General features: G+C 36.1%; 2 protein-coding genes across 3 annotated transcripts in view; one reads left to right on the top strand and one right to left on the bottom strand.

Moving 5' to 3' along the window:
• Positions 1-3,123, bottom strand: part of FGB (fibrinogen beta chain) — a 15,920-nt gene extending 12,797 nt beyond the window's left edge. Inside the window, exon 1 of the mRNA XM_040625497.1 lies at positions 2,921-3,123. Within this exon, the coding sequence (XP_040481431.1) occupies positions 2,921-3,123 (203 nt within the window). The remainder of the gene's footprint in view (positions 1-2,920) is intronic.
• Positions 3,009-19,915, top strand: PLRG1 (pleiotropic regulator 1). 2 transcript variants are annotated; one of them, XM_008685501.2, is made up of 15 exons: positions 3,009-3,130; positions 4,487-4,593; positions 5,633-5,775; positions 6,460-6,513; positions 7,353-7,446; positions 7,654-7,741; positions 10,176-10,277; positions 11,560-11,652; positions 13,723-13,872; positions 13,962-14,063; positions 14,570-14,672; positions 15,650-15,758; positions 16,753-16,892; positions 17,382-17,575; positions 18,143-19,915. In XM_008685501.2, exons 1-15 carry the CDS (start codon positions 3,122-3,124, stop codon positions 18,200-18,202), a joined length of 1,548 nt encoding a protein of 515 aa, XP_008683723.1. In that variant the 5' UTR covers positions 3,009-3,121; the 3' UTR covers positions 18,203-19,915. The 2 variants fall into 2 exon arrangements, with proteins under 2 accessions (XP_008683723.1, XP_008683724.1); XM_008685502.2 differs by lacking the exon at positions 3,009-3,130 and adding an exon at positions 4,884-4,955.

Genomic DNA, 19,915 nt, shown 5'->3' with positions numbered 1-19,915 from the left:
GGAAAGGGTTAAGATTAAATGATTTGTTGTTGAAATAGTGCATCTTTTCATGAGTGAGCACATAATATACACATACAATGACACACAATGTCTTTCATTACAGATTTGATACCTGCAACCCCACATCAAAATTAAGGTCTCAGTGCCTTCCATCCCTACATTTAAGTGTCTAAAATTTAACACCTTACTTATTCAACCATTCAATAAATATTGAAAGTCTACCAGTTGCAAGTTATCCAATTATTGGGTGTGTGATAATGAATATCACCCCATACTCCCCCCATATGTCCACTGGAGAACACAGATAATTAAACAAACACTACTATCAAACATGGTAGTATATGCGCTCAGCTGAGAAATCTGGAAATGTCACGTTGCTGTATTTTCTGTGTCAGCAAAAACACTGACACATTTTTGCAAAATATAAACACAAGAAGAGATAAATTATGAGTCATGATCATGTTCAATTTGGCACATGTTTTTGTGACATGGGATGGGACTTCACAAAGTAGGAGCAAAAACTCTGATAAGCAACACTTCCCTTCTCTCTCTGTCACGAATCACACCCCTCGCCAAGATATTTATAATTGACAGTGCAGCTTTATTATGTCCCAGTCCTTTCTCACTGTTTCCTGTGGTCCCAGAAGCTTTCCTCTTAACTCTGTTACTAGAAATCACTTGCTAACGCTACCTCAGCATTTGGGCCCATTCTTAGCATTGTAATAAACGAAGACCAAACTCCTGGAATAAATGCCCAAGTATTCTTCTTAACTGGTTCTGACCTTAGAAATTAAAAAAGAAATGATAACTTCCACCATTCCTCCCTTTTGAATTAGTGAAGAACTATAAATCTGAAGTTCATGGGGAAAAGGACATATTGAGTCAAACAAGTCTAAAGAATATTGTATGTAAAGAGAGTTGTGCCTACAGAGATTATATATTTAACCCTCTAAACTGAAAGAAACAAGAAATAATATCCATCTTTTTATGAGTATAAAAATCAGAAAACATTTTCAATGAAAAATCTGATAAAAAGTTGAAAAGGACACTGAAATCTATACTCATGTGACCTCTTCTCACTTACTTAAGGGCAAACAAAGGACGCAAGTATCTGAAAGAGAATGAAGGGATCTCATATACTGGTGAGCTAAAAAACTAGATTAATAAAGAGAGGTCATTCTTTAAAATTTGTGCTATTGGTTTTACACAGACCTCATATTTACATTAATAAATTATTCACCATAATTTAGGTGGTGAACTCCTCTTATCCTTATGAAGATAAGGGAAAAATCCTTATTAGGGACAATCCTCCTATTATTATAAAGAGCAGCAGTGACCCCTACTGCTCAAATAACGCAGTCCTGGCAGTCCACCAGGACGGAGATTCTTGACCTTTCCTGGGTCCTAGATCTTTTTATGAACCGAGAAATCTATGGGTTCTTTTACAAAAAACAAAAAACAAAAAGAAAACTCAGGCTCTGATATAAATATAAGATTTGCATACAACACAGGTAATTCATAGATCCATGAGCTACATAAGTGGGTCACTGAGCTCTATTTGTCTATCTAAAACTTTTAGGTGGATAATTTAATTCTATAAATTCAACAGAGCTTTTTAAAAGAAGCATAATCTAGTGCAATTTACCTCAAATATTACAATGTTTTTATGAGTCTGGGTTTATAAAATTTTTCCAGGACAATTAACATGTCAATAGGCCCAACAAGACAGTTATTATATTGCCATAGGAATATTAGAATATTGCTTACATTTCCCGAATTTTATTGCTTTTTAAAATCATATTCTTTTGTATAGTTATCTATGGGGAAGTTATAAGATGATCTAGCTTCCTAAGTATATATTTTTACAATTATGGAATTTCTTTGCAAGGCCTACCACGAGTGGCCACTGTTACAGAAAATTAATTTGTAGGCCAAACTCACACTCAAATTCAAAGTTGATTGTATTTTCAAGTAGAAACATGACCTTAATGGTTTTGATTAATTAAAACTCAATGAATTTCTAATGAGATTATCAATTCACATTGCTATACTTTTGATAAGATTTTTTCCCCCTCTCAAAGCATATGCTGTATGCTCTGGGGGGATCACTGGAATAGAGTAGGTTAAGGAACAAGCAATGCCAGTGAAATGTTTGTCTATCAAGTTTACAAGTGTTCACCTCCATCAATTTTTCTTTTTACATAGAAAAGTAATGGGGCAGGACGGATAGAAAACTGCATTTTACCCGAGTGAAAAACAAGATAAAATACCCAATACTTTGGCACCAGGATGTATATAAATAAAAATGGTTCAAGTCTTCAGTTGTGTCTCTTCCACCAGCTTTGAAAAGCTGTACCCTGGCATTGTTGGCGCCACATTAATTAGCAGACAACTAGGAGATGGCCTAAAATTATGCAGTTTTGAAAGATTAAAAAAAATATATGCAGCGTAAAATAAATTTGGGGTTTTGCCATATAATGCTAAAACAAAAATCTTGTAAACTTTCTCAAATTGGAACTACTCCACAATATTCCCTCAACAAGTGTTAACTGGACAGTATAAGTGGAATTGCTTCCGGGAGCTAAGGCTACAAAGGCGTCAAAATCCTTCCAGACAAGTTTAGCCAAGTAGTGGAAGCAGGCGACATAAATCACATCGATGAGCCCCAAAGAGGACAGGACCATTGAAAGGTTTGGGGGCTGACCGGGATTCGCTCTCACCAGATCCCCCCTAGAACTGATTCCTTAGATTCGCTGGGGGAAAAAAAAAAAGGATTAAGCTTCGCGAAATACAGCGCAAACAACCACATCCCTAAATCAAACTATTTAAGTCTAACAATAAGGCAGAAAACGTTATTCCAAGACTTCTTTGGAGATGTGAACAAGACCCTTAAGGTACGAGGTGCTAAGACCCTCCTAACTCAGGCCGAAGCCACGCCCCCGAGGAAAAGGCCCGCCCCTCGATCCCAGAAGGCCGCCGGGCGACCAGTACGCGTGCGCGGATTGTGTCACATCCGGCGCGGCGCTCAGTTCCGGAAGGGACTGCACAGTTGTGGCAGCGGTTCCTGTGTTCCTGACTAGCGTTTCTTGTCTCCTGGAGCGGCGCGTTACACGGCAGCATCATGGTCGAGGTAAAATGGCACTCGGGCGCTGAGGGGTCGTTCGCATCTAGAATGGTTTTTTTGGCGGCTGGCGTGGGGGAACGAGAGTGTTTGGAGTTTGGGGAGGGTAGAGGCTACGAAGGGAGGCTGTCTGGCCGAGGCCGGGAAGCGTCTTCGTAAGGTTTTCAGGGATAGAGGGAGGCCGGCTGGGAGCACTAGTTGGAGGTTACCCCCGGGCGAGAAGCCTGAGAGAATTTCTACAGTTCTTATTTGACCCTTGAGCTCGACAGTGCCCCGGCAGGCAGTGCTTCTGGTCCCCTGGAATTCGCCGTCTGCAGAGTAGTGTCAGTGGTTGTGTGCCCTAAAAGACTGGCAGTCCTCTCTGGTGTTAACTTTGTGCCTTCCTTCAGCTCTTCCCCAGGAAAACCTGACATTTTCCAGTTATGCAGCAGCTGTTCTGTTATCTAAGAAATATCTTGTCTGTCTTATCTAAGAAGTATTTCTTGATTCTTGTCCGTATCCACTGTCTTCACCTTAATTCAGACCAACATCATCTTTCATTTGGACAAGTGCATTAGCTGGCTCCCTGCTGGTGTTCTTGCTTCCATTTTTGTTACACTCTCCCCCTCTCCATAAATTGATCTGTTTAGAAATGTAAGTTGATCATGTTTTTTCCTGCTTAAAATCCTTTATTGGCCTGATGTTATTAGAGCAAAAGTGTAGACTATTGCAATGATCTTAAAAAAAAAATCCTTAACCTGATCTGGACTTTGCTCTTGGAACCTCACCTCAGCATCACAGTCCACCTTCGTATGGAACATACACAACTCTCTTGCAGCTCCTGCCATCATTGTAGCTACCAAACTCCTGTGTACATGGCATTTTCTCTCTGCCTGGATTGTTCTTACCTCATTCTGCACAAGGCTAACTCTCTGCTTAACTAACACCTCAGAGAGATCTTTCATAACTATCCTAAGTTCTTTCTCCGCCTCAGCCCCTCCTTGTTTCCTTCATAGCACTTATCAAGATGTGTTGCTTATTTTTGGTTTCTCTTGAGAACTGGGACCATGGTTGCTATTTCATCATTCTTTTTGTTAGCTTCTAGCACAGTACCTGCCAGATACATAGTAGGAGCTCAGTAAATATTTGTTGATAAATGACTAAGCTCAGGCATCACTAATTGGTATACCTGGGGTTCTTGCTAATGAGGAGTTTCCTCCTCTTCTCTGAACTTGACTCCTATAGCTTGCTACCAGTAGCTGTGGTGAGTGGTACAAAGCTTTTTACATATTCAAACACGTGAAGTATATAACTAATTTGACTCTAATTTAGGTTATGATATGTGTAATTTGTAGCTAGATATGTGATTATATTCTTTCTTTCTAGGAGGTACAGAAACATTCTGTGCACACGCTTGTGTTCAGGTCATTGAAGAGAACCCATGACATGTTTGTAGCTGATAATGGAAAACCTGTGCCTTTGGATGAAGAGAGGTAGGTATTGTTCCTTTTCAGTTGCTAGAATATTTAAACGTCTAATTTTGGGGGAAGAGAGCAGGGAGAGGGGGACCTTTAAAGTTTAGTGAGTGGTACTAACATAGGATATCTCTTCAGTAATGAATGGTGTTTGGGCATGATTTAAGCTGATTTAGCTTTTTTTTGGCCTTGTCTTTCACAGTAAAAAAAAAACCCATTAATTAATTGCATTTATAAATACCCAGTAATTAGGAGAGTCCCTTTTAGGTGTTATATTTTATAATCAATCACTTTGTATGTGCTTTCAGCTTCCCGCTGCTCTCAGAGCCTTGCTGAGCTGAAATTGTACCTGGCCAGTACCTCTACTCCCATCTTTTCTCGTTAGTATGATGAAGATTTTTGAGTGGTGGCATATTTTTGGTTCTACATCTCCAGCTCCAGTCTGGGATTGCATTATGTGCAGTGTTCCTTCTTTGTCCTTTACCCTTCTTTTAAAATCTACTTAATTCCTAAGACAAGCATTTATATTTAATTTATAAAGTGAGCTCTTCTTAAAATTAATATAATAAGTGCATTTCTTTTAAAAAATACTGGACTAATTAAGTACTTTGATTAGTTCTAATTAATCTTTTTAGATACATCCAGTAAAGGTTATGATAGAAACTTTTCTGTATTTTTGTATCTACACATTTGAAGGAAAGTATATTGACTTTGAGGTTTTTAAAAGGGTATGTTCGTTTTTATATATTTTTAAATTAGACCCTTGATAATTTATAGTGAAAGGTTTTATATTTATTGGTTAACTAAAATGTTACTTAGACTTAATGGATGCTATGTGGTGGATTGTGAACAAAAGTGTGGAAATGCACTTGGAAATTTCGAGCTTTTTAAAATACTATTTAACTTTAAAGACTTCATAGAATTTTTTTCTACATGATTAGGCAAACCTAAGCTATTTAAGTGCTTGTGTTTCTTGGCTATCTATGAATATATTTCCACTGGTGAAAATATTTAAAGCACTCAAAGATACATTCTTATGTTCATAATTTTTAAATAGTCACAAACGGAAAATGGCAATCAAGCTGCGTAATGAGTATGGTCCTGTGTTGCATATGCCTACTTCAAAAGAAAATTTTAAAGAGAAATGTCCTCAGAATGCATCAGATTCATATGGTCATAAACAGTATCCTGCCAATCAAGGTGAGTATGCGTTATCAGAAACGTCAGGACTTATATTTTAATAATGGAAAAATAAAATGTTTTAGTGCCTGTCCCAAAAGGACTGATTAGCACCGTATCCTATTGAACAACTATACCGGTATTATAACAGAAGTCTTGATTTTCTCATTGGAGTAGTGAGTTGAGATTACTGGTTGGTGGGTTTTTTTCTTATAGGAAATAAAAAAGTGGTAGAATAATAATGGCAGAAATTCTTAGGATATAGAAAAGATCACAGTGGAGACTAAAGGAAAAATATCTAACCCATGGAAAGACCATCTATCTATTTTGGCTATCATTCAGAAACGTGATATTAAGCACTGAAATTGCAGTGAATAAAGATAGTCTAAGATTCCACAGAGAAATCATTTGCTTGGAAGAAAAAACAGAGAGTGGGTTGTGACTTAATAAGATGATCTCTCTACACACCATTACAATTATACAGCTTTCTTGACATCATATTAGTAAATGGTCAAGGAAATAGCTGTGTGCATGGTCCTCAGAAGTCAAAACAAAAATCAGTATATCTTGGTTCTGAAGTTTGGGTTTAATTGGGAAAATTTGAGAAATTCAGTTGGTAATTTAATATTCATTAAAAGAGATAATACTTGTATATATGATTAATTTGCCATTGATGGTAATGATGATTCCTCTTCCTTTTTTAAGGACAAGAAGTTGAATATTTGGTGACGGGTACACATCCATATCCACCAGGACCTGGTAAGTGAGTTATTACATACTGAAAATATCTTAGAAACATTTCCATGAATGAACCAATAATATGATTGTAATTGCCTATAAAATGTAAGATAAGCTCAGTAGCCAGGCATCCAAGCAGAGCTTTTTAGATGATCATTAACTAATACTCAGTTTCATATGCATTCATTCAGCAAACATTTTTAAGCACCTAGATTTTTTCAGGTGCAGTGCTAGGAATTCAAAGACAGTAAGGCTGCTCCAAGCTAAAACATGCTTATATGGAGGTTTAAACAGACATGTTATTATCATTAAACTTACAAAAGCGATAGAAGTGTTAGTATAGAAGCAGGTATGATAGAAATGTCTAATAGATGTCTGTGTGTGTAGAGAGTTGGCACATAAATGGAGTGGCTAGTATAATGGGGTGGAGGACAAAAAGCTTAATATACCTAGGTTCTAGTAATTTTAGAAGATAGGATTTACCATGTTGAAAGTACAGACAAATTGGTGCTTCTTGTTTAATAATTTACATTTATTCTTGAAAACATTCTGTTAGATTTTGGGAACTGCTTAATTTTTATATCTGAAAGTAATGTCCCAAGATACTAAAAATTTAACTTTACTATCTTGGCTGTGTTAATACCAAGCTGCTTGTGATTAAATCAAATTTGAGTTATGTGGTTTTAAGTTATATTTATTATTAAAAAGTTAGAAATAAAAGACACATAAAACATAAGAGAAATTTTTGTAATATCACCACCTGGAGATAATCACATGTTTTCTTCCAGTATTTTATTTTAAACTCATGTAAATGAAATCAAAGGTAGCTACTAAAAGGAATCGAATTTTTTTTTAAACAGGGGTTGCTTTGACAGCAGATACTAAGATCCAAAGAATGCCAAGTGAGTCAGCCGCACAGTCATTAGCTGTGGCATTACCTTCTTCTCAGACCAGGTATGAAGTATTATGTTTATAATTACAGAGGTTTTGAAAGTATAACTCGTTGTTTGCATTTTTTTCTCATTTTAAGATTTCTTTATAATTAGGTGTTATGTGACATTTTCCTTTATCACTGCTTACAAAAATTTAAAGAGTTGGTTCTGCACAACACATGAATGGAGACAATTAATTACTTAGAATGTGATATTTCTTTTGCTTCAGGGTTGATGCAAATCGTAGTGCACCTGCTGGAGGTGAATACCGACATCCGGGGGCTTCTGACCGTTCACAGCCTACAGGGATGACTTCAGTAAGTTTCTCTGTGTCAGATCACGCTGCAGGTTTCCAACTTGGGGAACCTGTTGCCTTATTTCCCTTTGTCCCAAGAATCTTAGGTTAAATATTAAATACATGAAAAATTTCCTTGCTTGTCGTTAAAGTAAATAGCAGGTGACTGAGCCAGTTAATATTTCATAGCCCTAATATATAAGTTGCTAGTGAGTTTGCATATTTTTTAGAATTTAAAATCTTAATTCTGTGTCTGTTGCATATTGTATCTAATACTTATTTTGATATAGTGTGATGTTATTCTTTATTGTCCACTATTAAACATAAAAGGAATGCTGTTCTGAAACTTGTATTAGTATGTGTCAGGTATGAAAATCTCTTTTTTTAAACTCTAGGTTGGTTTACACAGTTTTCAGTTGAGTGCTATTAGTAATATTCACAGGCTGTACAAGTAGTATCTTATAAATGAACATTTGGAAATATGGGAGTTTATTTGTTTGTAAGTAAATGGCAGCTAATGTTACTGGTGAAAGTAATTATAAAAAGGGTAACTGAAAATATCTAGTTTATTTTATCATGCTGTCACTTGAGTAACTGCAGGCTAAATGAATGAATTTGTGGTCTTCCCACCACATTTCTTCTTTCACCTCTGTTAATAGAGCTCTGCCCAGGCTTTCTGTCTCCTGAGGAGGAGGTAATATAAGGTTTTTGGTGGTAGGAACTTATGGACTTCAGTATTTTTTGGGTGGATGGATGGATGCTAACAGTAGATGATACATCAGCTAAAATACCTTTTAAAATATTAAACTTCTCCAAAGGCAAGGGAAGCAAAGGCAAAAATGAGCTATTAGGACTTCATTAAGATAAAAAGCTTTTCCACAGCAAAAGAAACAGTCGACAAAACCAAAAGACAATCTACAGAATGGGAGAAGATATTAGCAAAAATTCTATCAGATAAAGGGCTAGTATCCAAGATCTATAAAGAACTTATCAAACTCAACACCCAAAGAAAAAATAATCCAATCAAGAAATGGGCAGAAGACATGAACAGACATTTCTCCAAAGAAGACATGCAAATGGCCAACAGACACATGAAAAAATGCTCAACATCACTAGGCATCAGAGAAATACAAATCAAAACCACAATGAGATACCACTTCACACCAGTCAGACCAGTCAGAATGGCTAAAATTAACAACTCTGGAAACAACAGATATTGATGAGGATGTGGAGAAAGGGGAACCCTCTTAAACTGTTGGTGGGAATGCAAGCTGGTGTAGCCACTCTGGAAAACAGTATGGAGGTTCCTCAAAAAGTTAAAAATAGAGCTATCCTATGACCCAGCATTTGCACTACTAGATGTATACCCAAAGATACAAATGTAGTGATCCAAAGGGGCACCTGCACCCCAAGTTTATAGCAGCAATCTCCACAATAGCCAAACTATGGAAAGAGCCCATCGACAGATGAATGGGTAAAGAAGAGTGATATATATACAATGGAATATTACTCAGCCATCAAAAAAATGAAATCTTGCCATTTGCAACGACGTGGATGGAACTAGAGGGTATCATGCTAAGCGAAATAAGTCAGAGAAAATTACCTAATTTCACTCACATGTGGAATTTAAGAAACGAGAGAGAGGAGCATAGAGGAAGGGAGGGGAAAATAAAGCAAAACGTGATCAGAGAGGGAGGCAAACCAAAAGAGACTCTTTATAGGAAACAAACCTAAGGGTTGCTGGAGGGGAGGGAGTTGGAGGGGATGGCGTAACTGGTGGTGGGCATTAAGGAGGGTGTGTGATGCAGTGAGCACTGGGTGTTACGTAAGACTGATGAGTCACTGAACTCTACCTCTGAAACTAATACTATATGTTAATTAATTTAAATTAAAAAAGTAAAATATTACTTATATTTTGGGGATATAAATAGGGGTTTTTTTACTATGAAGTCGATAATGTTAAAATGTAACAATGAAAGGCAGTGACATTAATCCACTTACAATTACTCAGATAATAATAGGAGCTTACGTAGAGCAGGTACAGAGTAGTAACACAGTTTGCACAGTAACTGTCTGAGGTAGGCACTGTTATTTCCATTTTACAAAGCAGTCGTAGAGGTTATATAATTTTTACCTAAAGCCAGTCAGCTAGTAATTAGCAGAGCAGGGTTTATGAACCCGTGCACAGTGATATGTGCTCTTAACTCTAATGTTCTGCCTCTGAGATTTTTTTAATTGATTTTTAAAATTAAAATTAACAAACAGAAAATGTAGTTCTGATTAGAAGTCTTAGTTATGCCAACATTTTCTATTTATGCAAATATTTTAACTGTCTTTTCCTCTTCAATAAAAAAAAAAAAACTCAAAATCCCCTTTTCTGAATTTTTCTTTTTTGAATGAACATGAAATGTTAGGTATAATGTCTTTAATGATAATGTAATCTGTTCTATATCTAGGCCGTTATGGAGGCTGGCAATGCCAAGAACTCTGCACTGATGGCTAAAAAAGCCCCTACAATGCCGAAACCCCAGTGGCACCCACCATGGAAACTCTACAGGGTGAGTGAATCTGTATGTGATTCCACTGCCGGAATGATGATTGCTTTCCACTTACTGAGAGCCCACGAATAGCTAAGGAAGGGGGTGCCTGGATGGCCCAGTCATTAATCATCTGCCTTCAGCTCGGGGCGTGATCCCGGCGTTCTGGGATCAAGCCCTGCATCAGGCTCCTCCACTGGAAGCCTGCTTCCTCTCCCACTCCCCCTGCTTGTGTTCCCTCTCTCGCTGGCTGTCTCTCTCTCTCTGTCAAATAAATAAATAAAATTTAAAAAAAAAAAAAAAAAACCACAGATGCATTAAAAAAAAAAAGGAATAGCTAAGGAAGAAAAGGAGTGAATATGAGAACCAATAAAGTGATCTGAGGTGGGATGGGGGAAGGGTTTTAGGCACAATCTTAAAAGACATCTTAGGAGAGAGACTTATTTAAGTAAAAGCCATGCACATATTTCCTGTAAAATACAGAGTAAAATGTTGACAGAAAGCTATTAAAATGTGGAGAACAGATGAAATAAATGTTCTAAGTGTTTGAAGTATTTAATAAGAAGGCCAGGAGGAAGAACAACATATAATGGTATTTCTTTGGCTTTATTGTTTATATTTTCAGTTGTAGTAAATTAAAATGATTCAAAATGTACCAAATCTGAAATGAAATGTATGTAGTAGGAAAACCATAGCCACAGATAATTTAATATATATATGTTGAATTTTAGTTCTCTAGTTATACACTAAAATAGACTTTTTTTGGTGTACAGACCTAATAAATTTTAAGAGATGTGTTTGGGTAATTTGGTATTTGGGTAATCACTGCCACAATCAGTATACAGAAGTTCTATCAACTCAAAAAACACTCCTGTGCTATTATTTTGTAGTCATACCCTTCTGTGCCCGTGGCAACTGTTCATCTGTTTTCCATACTGTAGTTGTGTTTGTTTTTAATTTTGTCATGTAATGGAATTACACAGTATGTCCCTTTTGAGACTGACTGCCTTCTTCAGCTTCATGCCTTTGAGAGTCCTCCAAGTTGTCGCATGTATTAATATATTCCTCTTTATCGCTGAGTGGTATTCCATTGTCTAGATACATCGTAGTTTGTGTGTATCTATTTACTGATTGAAGGTAATTTAATATTTATCATTCTAAAATCTGTCAAATAATTTTATAAACGTATTTGAAGATACGAGGAGGGGCTATTCAAACTTGACTTATGTGTCATGAGTTGAAACTGAATAAACTTTAACATTCGTGTAATGAGTCTGCTTATTCTACCTTCTGTTTTACACAGGTGATCAGTGGGCATCTTGGCTGGGTTCGCTGTATTGCTGTAGAACCTGGAAATCAGTGGTTTGTAACTGGATCTGCTGACAGAACTATAAAGGTAATAGGAAAGAGAAAGAAAAAAAAATTATGATTTTGTGTTTGCTACACAAATGTAATCTTTTATTTTCTTAGGTGGGAAATGCTGTTGGAGTTACTCTGATTTCTTAGACCTGAGTATGGAGTAAAATTTATTACTCTATCAGTTCGGTGTTCCAAATAAAAATGTTTGGAAAGTGGTATTTAAATAACAGGTTTTTCCAAGCAGTACATACTGACTACCTAACACTAATTCCTTGGTATCTCCTCTGATTACAGAATTCAAGAATGCTTATATATAAAAAATGTTTAAAATACAGAAAAGTATAAAAGAACACAGACCCATACATAATCCAACACTGTCAGATAATTTGAACCAATTTCTTTTTATGATTTATTTCTGTGCCTATGTTTCATTACATTTCCTTCTGAGCTTTTTTCCTGTGTGTATAAATGTGTATCTTTAAAAAATCATGATGAGGGTGCCTGGGTGGCTGAGTCAATTAAGCGACCGACTCTTGGTTTCAGCTCAGGTCCTGATCTCAGGATTATGGGATTGGGCCCCACATCAGGCTATGCAATCAGCACGGAATCCACTTGAGACTCTCTCCTCCCTTTGCTCCACCCATCTCTCCCCTGTGCGCACACGCTGTCTCTCAAATATTAAAAAAAATACATAAATGAAAAATCATGATTGATAGGTAATTTTGTACTCTGCTTTTTTTCCAGTTAATGTATCAGAGGCCTATTTTAGTTTCATGATACATCATTTAGATGCTCTATAATCTTCCTTTTGTTAGACATCAAAGTTCTTAGTTTCTTGATTTTCCCTATCACAAGTAATGCTGTAATTTTTGTGCCTAAAACTTTTTGCTGTGTTTTAAATTGTTATGATAGTTTCCCAGAAATGGAATTAACGGGTCAAACATTTTTGAAGTTGACACCCAAGAACAAATTATTTTCCAGAATGGCTGAATTGATACTTGCAGTGTATGAGAGGATCCTTTTCAGCACACTGATTGTGTATCTTTAAAAATATCTACTAACATGTTAAGGAGAATTGGTTATCTAATCTTTTAAAAACTGTCCATAAAAAATTTCTAGTGGGGTTGAACTTTTTGATACCTAATAAAACTGTTCTTAGTTTTTTTTCAGTATGTATTTATTTTTTATTGAGGTATAATTGATATACAGTATTAGTTTTCGGTTTACAACATAATGATACAATATGTGTATATATTGTGAAATCAGCACAAAAAATCTAGTTAACGTCTGTTACCATACATAGTTAACAGAATTTTTTTCCCTTATAGTGAGAACTTTTAAGATCTACTCTCTTAACTTTTAAATATGCAGTGCAGTATTATTAATTATAATTGCCATGCTAAACATTATATCCCCCTGACTTACCTATTTTATAACTGGAAGTTTGTACTCTTTACCCATTTCACCCACTCCTCACCCCAACCTCTGGCAACCACTGATCTGTTCTATCTATGAGCTTGGTTTGTTTGTTTTTAGAGTTCACATATCAGTGAAATCATAGTATTTGTCTTTCTCCGTCTGACTGACTTCACATAGCATAAGGCACTTGAGGTTCATTCATATCATCATAAATGGCAAGATTTCATTCTTTTTCTAGGCTGAATGATAGTCCAGTGTGTTTGTGTGTGTGTATGTGTGTGTGTGTGTGTACACATATATATATATATATATATATACGCATTTTTTTAATCCATTCATCTGTTGATGAACATTTAGGTAGTTTCTGTAGGGTTTTGTTTTTTTTGTTTTTTTTCCAAGTTGTTGCCATCCTTGCCTGGGTTAATATGATATTCATACTTTAATTATCTGTGATATCCTTTTATACGTTAAGATTTTGTCACTTACTGCAAATATTTTCCGAGTTGGAACGTGCTTTTTAGTTCTATTTTTCCCTGCTTAACAAGGGAGGAGATTGGTGGGAGATTATTCTGCACATTTTTAAAGTTTAATATCTCTATAACTTTCACTTTTTGAATATTTAATTTTAACATTAAGAATCTAAAAATTTGCTTTGGAATAATCAAGAAAAATTAAATACTCTTTGCAGATCTGGGACTTGGCTAGTGGCAAATTAAAACTGTCCTTAACTGGGCACATTAGTACAGTGCGTGGTGTGATAGTAAGCACGCGGAGCCCTTACCTGTTCTCCTGTGGAGAAGACAAGCAAGTCAAATGCTGGGATCTTGAATATAATAAGGTAGGCTTGGAGTTAAGGACTTAAAACATTATGAATCACCGGTTTTCTTTGTAGTTAGAGAGATTTTAACTTTCCTGCTTTATTTTTAGGTTATAAGGCACTATCATGGACATCTTAGTGCAGTGTATGGTTTGGATTTGCACCCAACAATTGATGTGCTGGTGACCTGTAGTCGAGATTCAACTGCCCGGGTAAATGGAGTAGAGCTGTGTGTTTCTTATACTATGTATATTTGATAATAGTTATATATTATTTGTTAGAGAATTAAATATACTTGCTTTGACCAGCAATAGCCCAGTCCCTCAGTTTCTTGGCTTGTATGTTTTTTCACCTTCATTTTCAGTCCTGTGGCCTCATCCCGTTTATTATTGGGAGTGCCCTGCCTCTGAAATGGGACACTCACACGTTCCATTCCATCACTACATTTTCCATTAGCTGTTTCCTTTAGTAGTCTCATTATACCCATTCTTATACTTTCAGTACCCTGATCTTTTATTTTTTTTTTGTTTTTTTTTTCCTGTTAGCTGCCTACTCTCTACAATCCCTATCCAGTTTACAGATCGTTTTCTTTCTTTGAAACAGTTTTTCATTCTATTGAGGCACAGTTGTCTGGTAAATTCCCAGCCTCGAATTGGTCTAGTTACCTGCCTGAGATGAATACATGTTCTCTCTGACGGTATGTCTCATGTTTTTCTAGATTTGGGATGTGAGAACTAAAGCCAGTGTACATACATTATCTGGACATACAAATGCGGTTGCTACAGTGAGGTGTCAAGCTGCAGAACCACAAATTATTACTGGTATGATTGATACTTCCTAAGTTTACAGTATATTTGAGCAGAATGCATTATGATTATACATGAACTTTACATAAACTTTTCATATTCACCATGACTCTCGCTTTGTTACAGAGGTACATTGTTTCTGTGTGCATTTGAAACTTAGTGTGATAACATTGCATTTGACTGTTTTTATCTTATACTCTTTACATATCATAGAATATATTTACATATCATAGAATATATTATACACATGTGTATCATGTAATGTCTGACTGGAAAATGGTGCTGTTAGATACATTCAGACATTGTTTCGTTTTTTTTTTTTTTAAGATTTTATTTATTTATTCGACAGAGATAGAGACAGCCAGCGAGAGAGGGAACACAAGCAGGGGGAGTGGGAGAGGAAGAAGCAGGCTCATAGCAGAGGAGCCTGATGTGGGGCTCGATCCCATAAGGCCGGGATCACGCCCTGAGCCGAAGGCAGACGCTTAACCGCTGTGCCACCCAGGCGCCCCTAGACATTGTTTCATAGTATCAAAATTACTGGTCTAGGAAACTGAAGCCAAAAGGCAAAATACCCGCAGACCGATAACCATTAGAGCTGGTTTGAGTCTTGTTTTGCTAATGGTAAGATTAATAAAGGACCTTTACTCTAAGAGTAGAAAATAATTTCCTTACTTGATCTATTTTGTTAATTAAAAATCATTCGTTTTTTTCCTTCCCCTCCACGAGGGGTAACATCATGTATTTGCTGTATTTCTTAGCATTTGTTCTGGCTGTTCAGTGGACAGTGCTTTCAGGCATTACTGCATTTTTTTAAGCGTTAATTTAAAACCAACCTAAAAGTTTGGAGCTGTAAAGTAATTAGCCAGGAGTTGGTATGACTTTCATTTACTATATATGTGTCAATGGAAGACTGATTTTTATATTGTTATGTTTAATTTTTGCATTATTTTTCCTGATCTGTATTTTGTGGATGCGTGTTTTCATTATAGGAAGCCATGATACTACAATACGATTATGGGATTTGGTGGCTGGAAAAACAAGAGTCACATTAACAAATCACAAAAAATCAGTCAGGGCTGTGGTTTTACATCCAAGACAGTAAGTGTATTTTCTTAATTAACTTCTCTTTTTTCTTCCATTTTTAGAATAAGTATAGAAATACCAACATTAGTGCTACTTTGATAGTTGTTAAACCATTGTCATTTCTAGGCCTTGCCACTTACAAACATGCATTTCTTTCATTTTCCCTATGTAGTATTTTGCTTCATGACCTATATATATATGATGAGGAAAATTTTCCACACAGTGAAAAATGATAGTGTCAGATGAGACAATATGAATAAACCATGGCTAAAAGCTGCACATCAAAGTAGAGGCTAATAGAAGATGGATTTAGTGTTTGACAGAAATGTTACTGGATACTGAGATGCACATAGAATAGTTTAATTCTTAAGGAGGAAGTTAGTATGCATAGAAAAAAAATAGGAACTCTGAACATTATAATCAGGGTGTTCATAGAGGTGGAGCATAAGATCACAACCTGTTTGTTATATCACATCTCCCTGACACTTCTGGTCACATGGATATTTTTTTCTGTCCTCCCTCTCCCCCTTATCCATTATTTCCTTCCTCCTCCCTCCCTTTTTCTGTCTTCCTCGCTCCCTTTCTTCCTCTCAGCCACTGCCTTTTTCTCTATCTTCTTCTTGCCCTCTCTTTCTTTCCTTCTTTTCCTGTCTTCCTATAGTCCCCCCTCTCTCCCTCTCTTGCTCTGTCCAGAATAGTTTCATAACCCCTTGCCCTTCCTGTGAATTTAGGGCTTTGTACATTTGTTTTTTAGCTCAGTGGAGAGCACTGGGGAAATGAGAAACATTAATCTAGGACTTAAAATACATTGAAAATTATTTGAAGATCTGATTTGACTTGGAACAAATGTCTTCATATTTCTACCTCTTGGTACAACAATAATATTTTGCTGCCACTCTGTAGACCCATAAGTACACATGTAGGATACAGCCATAAAAAGCTGTTTTGAATTCACCATTTTATTTAACTTGGTTTACTTAGGCACGAATTCTCTTTCATTTTATTTCAGTTATACGTTTGCATCTGGCTCTCCAGATAATATAAAACAGTGGAAATTCCCTGATGGAAGTTTTATTCAGAATCTTTCTGGTCATAATGCTATTATTAACACATTGACAGTGAATTCTGATGGAGTACTTGTTTCTGGAGGTAAAATAAGATTTTAGTAAATGTGTTTTAGTCTGTCATTTTTCCTTCTAGTAAATGAGTCATTTGTAAAATTTCTAAGCCATCCCACCTAAATATTATAGCAGAACTTGCCTGATTAATGTGTATTTGGGTGTTCTATGTGTGTTCAATGCATATTTGTAATATATGTAGCATATTTCATAGTTGAGTCGTCTTTGAGTTTCTACATGATAAATCTAACCTATTCATGCTGGGAATTACCTAAATTTTGGTTTGTGTATTCTGGAACCAGATAGCATTTTGTGGTGCTTTTTGAGCTCTGTAATAAATTCTGAATTAGGCACAAATGAAAGTTAGACAAACCAATATTAAGAGAAGCTTAAGTGCCTGTGTTTTATAACTTTGTTTAGTCTTTATGGTCACGGTGCTTGACTGATGGTTGGTGCTTAAATCTTTGCCAAGCTGAATTATTGAAAGGATACCACGTTTAATTAGATTTTTTCCTTTAAGCTGACAATGGCACTATGCATCTTTGGGATTGGAGAACTGGCTACAATTTCCAGAGAGTTCATGCAGCTGTGCAGCCTGGATCTTTGGACAGTGAATCAGGAATATTTGCTTGTGCTTTTGATCAATCTGAAAGTCGGTTACTAACAGCTGAAGCTGATAAAACCATTAAAGTATATAAAGAGGATGATACAGCAGTAAGTTCTCTATTTCACATACATTTTGAAGTAAAGTAAATCAACCATACCAGTTTTGCAAGTGCGTTCTTATTTTAAAGTTACTGAAATTATCAGAAGGGAAAATAATCTTCATAGTATTAAAGTATTTTTCATCTCAAATAATGTCTCCTCATAGATTTCTGTATAGGTTTTATTGATGCCAGCAAATCGACTGTTTTAATTTTATCCCTACTTACTGCAGTTATTGGGAAAATCTTACATCAAGAATAACCACAAACAAATAAATTGCTGTGCAAATTAATTTTACAATCATAAGCTTCGGTATTATTAGGATACCTAAATAGCAATTTTACTTGAGTTGAAAAACCATGAGCTGAATTTGTAGTGAACCCATTCATCCTTTATTAGGTTCAGATGGTGTCAAAAGTTTGTCAGCTATTCCTAAAATTGTTAAAGAACTGCTAAATACATAATGCCAACCAATGTAATTTAGAGTAGATGCCTTATTTTTGTTAGGAAGAGCATTATTAATATAAAGCAAATTAATAATACTTTGTTTTAACTTCTTTAATTTTCTATTTCCAGACAGAAGAAACTCATCCAGTCAGCTGGAAGCCAGAAATTATCAAGAGAAAGAGATTTTAATGGCATTATCTTCATGATGGCTACCCCCCCTTTAAAAAAAAAAAAAAATGCTTGGTGTTGATGAGGATATCCAGTCATTTTGTGCTCAGGCTAGGAATATAAAGCAGAAACTCACATGCTTACCTGATTCCTGCTTCATATTTTACAATAAACTGCCTCCCCCGTGTTGTTATTTCCAAAATAAATAGAGATCCTAGGAAGTTAGATGCAGATATCAAGCATATGTAGGTTTGTTGAACATGACTATTCTAAAGATAGAATGGCAGTTCTATTAAAAGACACCTTTAAAAAAAAAAAAAAACTTATGAAACTGCTTATTGTAATAAGGACTTGTTTCAAGGGAAGCAATTGCATTTTTGAAGGGGTTTTGTTTTATTTTTGTTTTAGTCCTTTAAGAACTAGTATCTGTGACTAATAATTGGGGATTAAAGGATTTGAAGTCTTGTTATTCCACAAACAGTGTTTGAGTGCATGTCCTACAGAGTTCTGCACTGGATACTGTTGAGGAGATTGCCAACAAGACGTTTCTGTCCTCCAGGACCCAAGTAGCTTATTACGGAAATGCTGTAATAGAGACGCAGCCAAAGAGCTGAAATAGTACAGAGGGAACGACCATCGCTTTTTTCCAGAGAGCATTGTGGAAGACTTCCTAGAGCCCGGGGTATTTGAGCTGAGGCTTGAGAGGGCAGAGAGGGAAACTGGTGTTCTAGGATGAGGCATACAGTGAATGAAACCAGACCTGTGAAACTGGGACGTGTTGTGGGAGCCAAGAACTGTCTGCTGCAGTGGACTAAGGTGTACAGCTGGTTGGTGGTGGAGAAAGCTCATTTGGAGTTCGGATTTTATTCCACAAGCAGTAGGGTACCAACATAAGGCATCAAAACCTGGAGGAATTAATGAGATACCAGTGGAGGTATTTGAAGCTGTGGCAAGGAAGGGCTGCGGTCTTGGAAGACTTTCTGGAAAAGTGTTATTTAAGTTGCCGATACCTATTCCTTGTGGTAAATATGAGTTTTCTAAACCCTGCCCTTAGGATCTTGATCTTGATTCCCTATCAGTCAAGAAAATGTGTCCACCTTCACTTTCTGTAGTTAGAAAACACAGTTACAAGAACAATTGATACAGATTTTTTTCAAATTAAAAAATGACACCATAATTTTGAATAAGCATTTCTAAATCACACATATCCCATCTTGCATGCTGTAGGTGGGAGTATAATTTTATAACCTTTTGGGGGGGGTTTCAGAGTATATGAAAATGCTCAAACCATTTGGCTGATTCTTCATTAAAAAGATTAGGAAATTGCCTACTAGGGATCATCTGACAAGTGTACACCAGCAAGGTTACTGCACCTTGTTCTTTAGTTATGAAAACTAGCTCAGATGTCCTATCAGTCAGGGACTGGTTTAATAGATTATGGTACCTTCATGCAATTTATTTCTATCCATTAAGAGTGAGGAATGTCTCTGGACTAATAAGATGTCCAAACTTTGCTCTTAGGTAAAAAAAAAAAGTTGAAGCATTTTTTTGTAGAATAACTTGTTAATGCTATAAAATAACGGAATAGTCGTACCACGTTGTTACCAGTGGCTTTGTGAGGGAGTAAACTTGTGGGAGAACTTTCATGATTGGCTTTATATATTTCTATAATGTTTTAATTTTCTATAAGCATGTATTTTGTAAGCTTAAATAAAGAAATCCACTGCACTTGCA

The sequence above is a fragment of the Ursus maritimus genome, unplaced genomic scaffold (assembly GCF_017311325.1).
Source record: "Ursus maritimus isolate PB19 unplaced genomic scaffold, ASM1731132v1 scaffold_11, whole genome shotgun sequence".
Taxonomy (NCBI): Eukaryota; Metazoa; Chordata; class Mammalia; order Carnivora; family Ursidae; genus Ursus; species Ursus maritimus.
Note: the sequence above shows the minus strand (reverse complement) of the source record. Positions and strands in the feature narration are given on the sequence as shown.